This window comes from Amblyomma americanum, chromosome 11, assembly GCF_052857255.1.
Source record: "Amblyomma americanum isolate KBUSLIRL-KWMA chromosome 11, ASM5285725v1, whole genome shotgun sequence".
Classification (NCBI taxonomy): Eukaryota; Metazoa; Arthropoda; class Arachnida; order Ixodida; family Ixodidae; genus Amblyomma; species Amblyomma americanum.
The window spans coordinates 42,782,525-42,791,686 of record NC_135507.1 but is presented as its reverse complement, the minus strand read 5'-3'; the positions used below and the strand labels follow the sequence as shown (position 1 = coordinate 42,791,686).

The 9,162-nt window shown below is 44.6% G+C and overlaps 1 protein-coding gene across 1 annotated transcript; it reads left to right on the top strand.

Annotated features, from left to right (window-relative positions):
• Positions 1-163: 163 nt before the first annotated feature.
• On the top strand, positions 164-8,939 carry Rtc1 (RNA terminal phosphate cyclase 1). The gene is made up of 7 exons (XM_077642805.1): positions 164-318; positions 1,881-1,952; positions 3,119-3,294; positions 4,631-4,953; positions 5,746-5,905; positions 7,469-7,572; positions 8,704-8,939. The coding sequence occupies exons 1-7, from the start codon at positions 165-167 to the stop codon at positions 8,843-8,845; spliced, it is 1,131 nt and encodes a 376-aa protein (XP_077498931.1). The 5' UTR covers position 164; the 3' UTR covers positions 8,846-8,939.
• Positions 8,940-9,162: the final 223 nt, after the last annotated feature.

The following is a 9,162-nucleotide window of genomic DNA, read 5'->3' as shown; positions in this document are numbered from 1 at the left end:
AAAACATTGTTATTTATCAACAAATACAAATATAATACAGAGTACCTTTCAATATGATTTAGTTTTTAAGTTATCAAGTTTGTAACAAGAAATTCAAAGCATTGCCAGAATCTTCAATTAACAGATTCGTAGCCAGAGTCGCTGTCAAGTGCAGCCTAAAGCAGATGGCAAACATGGCGGCGCCCCGTGCGGCAGCGTGTTCGCTGACTTTCAGTGGATGTAACTACTTTCGCCAACGCCTTGTGCTGTCGACACTGAGCAGCAGACCGATCGAGATCAAGAACATACGCCACAGAGACGAAGAGCCTGGTTTAAAGAGTACGACGTGCTTTTTCAATGTTTACTTTGTACTCCACCGTGTCCTGCCGGCTGTCATGCCGTCATACGGCCACTCACCGGTTTCTTGTTGTCAGTTTCGATATAGTTGTCAAAATGTTTCAAAAGCCGTCTTGGTGCTCGAGTTGTATGTGCGGTTTACGCGTTACGTTAAAGTGCCACCATTGTTAGCTGGCGCTTGAGCACCGAACTTTTCTAGAGGAACAAAGCAGTTTCTGGCCATTCTTCATTAAAGTTCGGGGTATATGCAAGCAAGCAAGCTTTTAAGCATCTGCTCTTTTGACCAGAAGACCCCGGAATTTTCGCTGGTGTTTACTTCTCGTGCTGGTTAGGAATGACCGCGAGTTACACGGTGAAAGATTCGGTCGCAAACTGAGGGTGCAAGACACTTGGGAGTATGCCCATTATTTGTTGAATGCACATACATAAAAGATAAGTGCTCAAGCTACGTATGCGGTGTTCATATTGGCGTTTTGTACAACAGTGTTTATTTTTTACATTATTCCACAGTGCTTAGTTTGTTCTTCCCATTCGTGTACTGTCGCTGTTCGTTATCTTTTTGGCGTTATTTCAGAACTCACAATTTCTTTGTGCTTGCAAAGTAGAGCATAATGTGCCGAAGGAGCACTGTGGGCAGTAAGTTTACCTTTCCGTCAGGTACATGTAAATGTCAAAGCACCTGCTCTTTGAACTGTAGCGAACTGTTGCAGGTGCACAACCGCTTGCACCGTGCTTGCGTTAGGGGCACATAATAGTCCAGCGAGCAGTATGGCGACGCCCAGGGAGTGCATATCGGAAGGGTCTTTAAGGCACACCAAAGTTTACGGCTCTACATTAGAATCGATCACGCGCAGTCTTTTCACATGCACCGAAATCTCAATTCATCGGTGTGTTTGCTTTCTGCCTCCATTGAATTGCAGTTGCTGCATTATGGTCTGAATCTGCAAACACTTGCTCAGGTCAGCGGCTGAATGCCTCAACCGCTGTGCCATAGTGGGGGCAGTTCAGTGCTTGATGTGACACACCTGGTAAAAAATGTGACAATAAAACGGAGAGCACCAATCATCATAGCCAAGTGTGTCGTCATGGCAGGTGTGAGTTCACAGAATCATCTGGTGGCCATTGTGGTTGCACTGCATTGAAGGTGAATTAAAACAGCAGTCATGTATCGGCATTTTGCTGCATGTTAAATAGCTCTGTGAAGTAAAAATTTATCCAAGGCTCTTGTGTGCGTTGCTTCATTTATTCCATGTGTAACATTGTGAAAATGACATGTAAAAATGAACCTTTTTTTTGTATTTAAAACGGTGCTATGCATGGTACACAAAAGATAGAAGCCCAAGGCATCCATATGGGAGGCAGAGGATTACTTTAAATGCTTTTTTTTTTTCACGTTTTTGTCTCTGCTGAGCTGTTCTTTCACTAATAGTATTTCACTAATGGATCAGAAGAGATGTTGTCCAACCATTGGTGCTTTGTAAGTTATTGTGTTGCCTCTATACAGAGAAGTTAGTAAATCTGCATTTTTTTTTTCATGTTTCCAGAGTTCGAGGTCGACTTGCTAAAGCTGCTGGAGAAAGTCACCAATGGAAGTGTTGTCGAGATCAGTGAAACAGGTGGGCTACTTTAGTTCCTCGGAAAGCTTGTGTTTGTGTAGAGTCACAAATTTGCAGGTGAATGCCCATAGAATGGAAATCTGGTCAAGTTGGCGGTGATTTTAGTTCATCGCGCAAAAAGTGAAGGCGACACAGAGGAAAGACGGAACAGATGGTAAATTTAAACTCAAGGTTCTACTCAAATGCTCCCTTTTATGTCCTTATGCAGATGCACTTATTACTCTAGGGAGCCTCATTGTACGAGGTGGAAATTTTCCGTGTTTGTCATACCCCAAGACCCTCTTTATTGTTCAACTTTGCACACACTTGTAGTCCTGTAGCTCAGTGAAACTTTTTGAGCAATCTTCTGAGCCTTGTGAAATCTTCCTCGCCACTACCTTGACTTGGTTGCAACAGCTCAAAAGAAAGAACAACGATTGGTTTATTCAGAAAGAATGCTTGTACAGGTATGCTAAGGAAAATAAGCAAAAGAAGGTGGCAAAAACTTAAAAGCAAAAAGCCCCGCATGCACTGGCCAGTAATGTACAAGAAGCAACCAGCACCCCGCATTTTCTATCACTCAGGGGAAGCCAGTACAGACTGCACAAAAACAGTCTCGCATTTTTGCGCTTTAATTGATGGCTGTGCAACACACTTGCCTCCTTCCTTCAGTATGTAGAAAGTTTTGACCTTCATCTTTCGTGATGCTGTAACCATGTCATGTAGCAATCAACTCACCAAACTTTTCATCCTAAAAGCTATTGTTTGATACTTACCTTAGAGGAGCTTGAATACTAGTTAAATAGTGAAAGGGTTTATGAAATTCGGTTTTGAAAGTGGACTATCAAATGCGTGCATTGTGTAAAGTATGACACAGTTCCTTAAAAACGTACCAAAATCGCCAAATTATTTAGACGATTCTTGGCGAAAATGACTGCTGTTTGCCTTAAAACACTTTCCAAATGCGCAAAACGCTTGTCATAAACAACTACCACCCTCTAGTGTTGATAATTGCAACTAACGCACTGCCTCAAAATTCAGCTGGTAATTTACAAATAATTTTTTTAAATTCCCATCCTCGCATCTCGGGGTGACCACCAGTGCCTATCTTCCGCGTGAATTCCGCCTTTGACCTACTTATCCTGCTGAGCCGTTTGCTTCTTTCTTCTTTCCCCTCCAAAATGCAGGCACATGCGTGCGTTACAGGCCAGGCTTGCTCTATGGCGGGAAGGTGGAGCACGACTGTTCAACTGAGCGGGCGGTGGGCTACTACCTGGAGGCTCTTCTGTGCCTCGCACCCTTCTGCAAGAAGCCGATGGATGCCACACTGACAGGTGTCACTCACCATCCGCTTGACCCCTCGGTGAGCCTCGTATAGTTATTTAACTAACGTATTTATTTCTGTACCTGTTTACCTTACTTTTACGTATTTATTTGCTTATTTATTTCACGGTACTGCAGGCAGGGAAGGTTAGTGGGCATGTTGTCGACTATCACTCGCGACCCGATTGAAGTGGTTCAAACAGAAATGACAGTGTTTTTCATGCCTGCCCTGCAGTCTGCAGGGATGTTATTGTTGAGAATTAGTTTGTGGCACGAGGTGTTTTTGAGCTGGCAGTTTTCCTTGTTGAGAGCTCCTTTAGGGAGGGAATGCACAATAGCTGAGGTGCATTTCTGAAGACGTGCAAAAAGATTCATAGGAAAATCATCTGCTAGGCTCTTCCGGTTCCAATTTTCTTCCCTTGCGTGCTGGTAACCTTACATGCTGGGCACTGATCATCACTAATTGCACTGCATTCGCAACACCTGCGCATGCTGCATATCTGCTAGACAGGAGCGCAGAAATGGACAATCCTGAAAGGTAAGCAGGCGCTGTCGTGGTTAATATGCCAGCGTTAGCTGGCTGTCGCAGATATTGGTTGGAGGCGGTTTCGAGTGCATTTGAACGAGCGTAACGTATGAGTCATATATATATATATATATATATATATATATATATATATATATATATATATATATATATATATATATATATATATATATTATATTTGCAGCAGTGCGAAGTGCTGCGAAACCTGTAACATTAATTAGGTGATAGATGTATTTTCCTAATGGAACTAATGGGACCCTTAGAGGGAAACTGAAATGTGACAAGTAGGTGCAGTAAGAGGGTGTCTGGGTGCTCCGAAAGTCACGCAGACAGGTAGGGCACACCTCGGCCAGGGCAAAGGACCTTCTTCAGCAGACAGTATGGGAACACACAGTCACAGACCATCGCCGTCTGCATTGTGACAATGCAGCATTTTCTTCTCTTTGCCTGCTATCATTGACCCACTGCTATGGATCAGTGGCCATGTGCTAGGCTGCCAAGCCCGAGGACAAGGATCAAATTCAGCTGCAGCGGTCGTGCTTTGATGCAACCGAAATGCAAAAGCTGCCCGTGTGCTGTGCTACATTGGTGCGCATTGAGAACCCCTGGTGGTCTTGAGCTCTACCACAGCACTCCACTGCAGCACCTTTTCCTCTCTTCCCTCTTTCACTCCCTCCCTCACCCTTTCATTGTGGCGCAGCTGAGTTGTTGACCACATCAGCAGCGCTGCTCATGTTAGCTCATGTGTTACATGCACCCTTGATGCCTCACTATGACACCTCTGCCTTCACCTGCGTTCGCACTTTTGTTCCACCCGCTCATCTGCCAGGTGGATGCCATCAAGCAGGCCAGTCTTCCTGTGCTGGGTCGCTTCATGTTCACCGAGGGCCTGGAGCTCAACATCCTGAGCCGAGCCGTGGCGCCCCTGGGTGGTGGCCGCGTGCGCTTTCGCGCCCCCGTTTGCCGCGCCCTGCGGCCAGTGCGGCTGCTCAACCCGGGGAAGGTGAAGCGGGTGCGTGGCTGGGCCTTCACCGTCCGGGTGTCACCCACGGTGGCCAACCGCGTGGTCTCAGCTGCGAAGGGCATTCTGCTGGGCTTCCTCCCTGATGTGTACCTCTACACGGACCACACGGGTGGCGCTCAGGGAAGCAGGTATGGCGGCTGGGATGTGCTGTGCAACAGTATAGCAAGCTGAGTTAGTTAGTGAAAGTAGTTGCTCGAAAGGTTTACAATGCGATGAAGACGTGGGACACGGAACAAGAACCACACTCAGGCGCTGGTGCTCGCAACTGCAGTTTCACTGACTTGAGGACATTTGTGTGGGTAGCTCCAGTTTTTCTGTACAGGTAGCTTTGGCAGTATGTGCCAGGCAGCGGATACTTTTGCAAGGTGTGTACGTGTTTCAGCTTGATGAAGCAGTGGTAAATTGTGGGTGTTTTTATATGTGGCACTATTTTAGGCCCATTACGCTCTTTGAAAAGCTTGAGAACAAATTTTTCACAGCTCTAGGGTTGTGAACAACCCTTAGCAAACACTGAGATTGTGTTTGTTTGCAAGACAAGCGAGCTGCTTTTGTAGAAGATGCTAAAAACCACAGCCACAGAAGGGCTGACTAAAAGCCCTGCAAGCAGGATTTATAAAAAATTATTTTCTTTGGAAATGTTCAAGGAACGCTTCTTTGCAAACACCTCGTCAGTTATCTGTCTCATTGTTGACTTACTAAACTATTCTTGCGTTCTCTTACACATTCTTGAAATTTGGGCACTGATGTTTTAAACCAACTTCTGATGCGATGACTTCGATTGAATCTTAAAGGTTCTATGATGTCAATGGCTCATCAGCACTGTCTTAAAAAGAGGGAGTCATCCAGTATTACAATAAACTGTCCAGAGTTCACCGACTGCCATAAGAATGCCCTGCTGCAGTTCAACTGTGGTGTTTCAGGTCTCCAGGCTTTGGTATTTGCCTGGTGGCCGAGACAACGGAAGGTGCCTTCCTCTGCGCGGAGGCCATGTCCAACCCTGGGGGTGTCGAGGAGAACCCCAGCATTCCCGAGGATGTCGGAGAGCAGGCGGCACGCGCACTCCTTCGTGAGGTGTACAGGGTGAGTTCTTGGTTGTCATTGGTTGTGCATGATGCGGCTTCTCTTGGTCAAGACTGCCTTTTAGACGTGGACTGGAGTTACTTCAGAGTGCTAGTGTGCACTAAGGTTCTGGAACCCAACGTTTATATTTTCAATGGCAACTTACCATGAATTCATGATGCGAAATTCAGCTTGTTGCGGTGACGCATACCAGATATAATTTTTTACTCGGAAAAACATTTTTCTTCTCCAAGAGTAGCTAACTGTTTATAATTGAGGAAAAAAGTTGTGTTGTGTTCTTTAATGGCATCTTACTGATGTCCAGCAAGGCCCAACTTTCTCTTGTGCAGGAGCTTTTACTGCATCAGAGTGATGGGTGATACTTTGGGAGATGTTATTATTCACCATAATTCTATTTCATGTCCTTGTTCCTTCAAAATTTTTTTTTTACTGGTACTGTTTCTGTGGTGCATCTTGCCCTGATGGTGCTACAGACAAATATATAATATCAGCAAGAGCCTTTGCCAGTGTAACGGAGGCTGTAAAATACCTAGCCGGAAAGGGAACAGCCGTGGTGGTCTAAGGGTGGAAAGATCGAATCTTTATCCTGTTCTTCTTCCCCTTGGGCTGTCCCATTTCCTCTATTCTTCTTTGTCCTCGACAGGTGCCACTTTCCAGTCATAGTTGTATGGCATGACAATGGTGAACAGGACACTGCATGTATTTGACTGGTAGGCTACTCATGTGCTGTAATATTTGTGGTGTAAAGTCAAACCCCGTGACAACGTACGCTGCTACAGTGATATTTCTGCTATAATGAAATATTTTCAATTCCTTATCTGCTAGCCGTATAAGGTAATGCAATTTCCCCCATAACAAACTTCTCAATTTATTTTGCAATGAAGAAATGTAAACATAAGGTCGTCACCTTGTCTGTATTTTTTTTTCGCGTCAAAAGACGCCTACAGAGTGCAGTGTTCCAGCAGACTTTCTAGTTCACTGTACTGCAGAGTTTTTTTTTATCCCGTTTCGATTCACCAAAGGCGGCTGCCGAAGTCAGTGTGCACTTCATATAGTGCCACTGACATTCCCCACGGATGAGTTTCTATAGTTTCTGGATAGAAACAGCAAATGCTTAAAATTGGTATCTGTTTTACGGAGAATGAACATTGCAGTTGATTTTTTATATGTTCGAGCAAAATGTGCACTTCTGAATGTGCAGGATTAGGGAACAGTTCTACCACACCATGTCTGTAAACCCCTCACCGTGCTTAATCAGCAGCTTTCTGTTTTTGGAAATTGTGTTGCTGCAAAGCTTTCAGTGATTTGGCCACATAGGTGTTGAACTGCCTGAGCTCGGTAGCAAAAGTCACATTTTGTTCAGTTAGTGCAGACATGGACAAGCTTATCCGCTGTTCGGAGAAATGCTACCGGCTTTTAAATAGCTCTGCCTTGCATTTGGTGACTGTGTCTATAGCTTGTTAACCTTTTCACAAGTGAGCAGCGGTTGGTGAAAGCTTGATTTCATGTAGACGAGGAAAGTATTGAAGGGATAAAAATTTTTTGGTGTCCTCAACCGTGCAGGGGGGCTGCGTTGACTCCTCCAACCAGGGACTGGCAGCCGTGTGCATGTGTCTTGGTCCTCCTGATGTCTCCAAGTGCTTCGTCGGACCCCTGACTCCGTACACGTAGGTCTACGTGCATTTGACTGCGTTCATCAGGAGACACCTGTAATTGACGAAACCATAGAGTAACGGAAAGAAAGTTTCATGGATTATTGGTTGCTATGTTTATTGGCCTAATCTGAACATGCAAAGTGAATGCACTGTAGTCATTGAATTGACAGTGTAGAGGATCGCCTACTTTCGCCAGTACTGAAAAGCTCTTTTAGTTAGTAAAATTGTTGTAGATGCCTTTGTATTTCAGGAGACGAGGCCTTGTCGGGCATACAAGAAACGCATGTTGTTTCGTTTTACTTGGTAGAATATTCCTCTTTTAAATTGTCTTGCTTATTATGTATACCTGCTTTCTACCAAAAATAAAGCAAATCCTTGAGTCACATTTTTCAAAATCATGGTAGTTTGAATCCTGTGCTTCGCGGATAATAAGCTTTATGTTTTTCCGTATTCTATATATTTAAAAAAGCGCATCAACCAGGTTGTACCGTAAAATGGGTCCTGTGATATCTGCATGATTCGTATACTGGTTGAACATTTGTGGTGCATTACACACCTGAGAAATAATGGTTATGGTAATGGCTCACCTTAGGAAGCTTTCAAAAGATGTTGAGGAACCCTGTGTCTTGACTCTGCTCCCTACTACTATTACTATCTTGTATAACGTCTTTGCTTTATTGCGTATGATAACAGATTACTATTTTATGATTAGTGGCTGTCTGGTTAACAGTCTACTGTAATTACTTTGCGATTGGTCTCAAAGTAAAAAGTGGCTAAACGAAAATTGAGAGTTGAGGCATGCATGGATATAGACATTGAGGAACTCAAATAGCCCTTCAAGGGACCAAATTACCACAAAACCCAGTTTTAGAGCCCCTGGCTTAGGGGTTCCCGCACTTGAACCTGGCCCATTGATGTTGTAGCATCTATATTCGACAGGCTTTACTGTGAGAAGTATTGGTGGTCTGTAGTTACTATACTTACACGTCATCATTTCCTGCGGCAACTGACTTTTGGATTGATCTTGAGTAGAGGTGAGGCAGCTTCTGTTGCACATCCCTTTTTTGCTGTCCTATTGCGCAGTCTTCCTAGATCGCTTTTATTTCAAGAGTGTCTTGTAAAATTGTACCCTGCTCCCTGCAGGATACAAATGCTGCGGCATTTGCGGGACTTCTTTGGAGTGACCTTCAAGGTCGATGGTGACCGTCCGGGCATTGGGGCACCCAAGGTGCAGCTCACGTGCGTCGGAGTTGGGTTCAGCAACCTGGCCAAGACAACGTCTTAGCACCAACAGTGTGATGTTTTCTTGTCACGGTTATCACTATGCTCGATTTGTTACATATGTTGTGATGCTTGTAAATAAATTTATATGGCACTGATTCTTGTTGGTTTTATTTGTCTTGGCACAGTGGGCCTCATTTTAGGCTCATGGTGCAGGGGATCCCGCTAAACTGGCTACAAGGCAAAAAAACAAAAAAATGCACGATGGAATGGTAGTACAGTAGAACCCCGCTGTTACGTTCCTCACTGCTGTGTTTTCCCGGCTGCTGCGTCGTTTTCATCCGGTCCCGGCATAGATTCCATAGGATCCAATGTATAAGG

Bases quoted from the DNA above. Each gene is read 5' to 3' on its own strand.
- Rtc1 (XM_077642805.1), top strand. From the start codon at position 165: ATGGCAAACATGGCGGCGCCCCGTGCGGCAGCGTGTTCGCTGACTTTC. The intron at 319-1,880 runs GTACGACGTGCT...TCATGTTTCCAG, and splicing joins CGAAGAGCCTGGTTTAAAGA to AGTTCGAGGTCGACTTGCTA. The intron at 3,295-4,630 runs GTGAGCCTCGTA...CTCATCTGCCAG, and splicing joins ACCATCCGCTTGACCCCTCG to GTGGATGCCATCAAGCAGGC.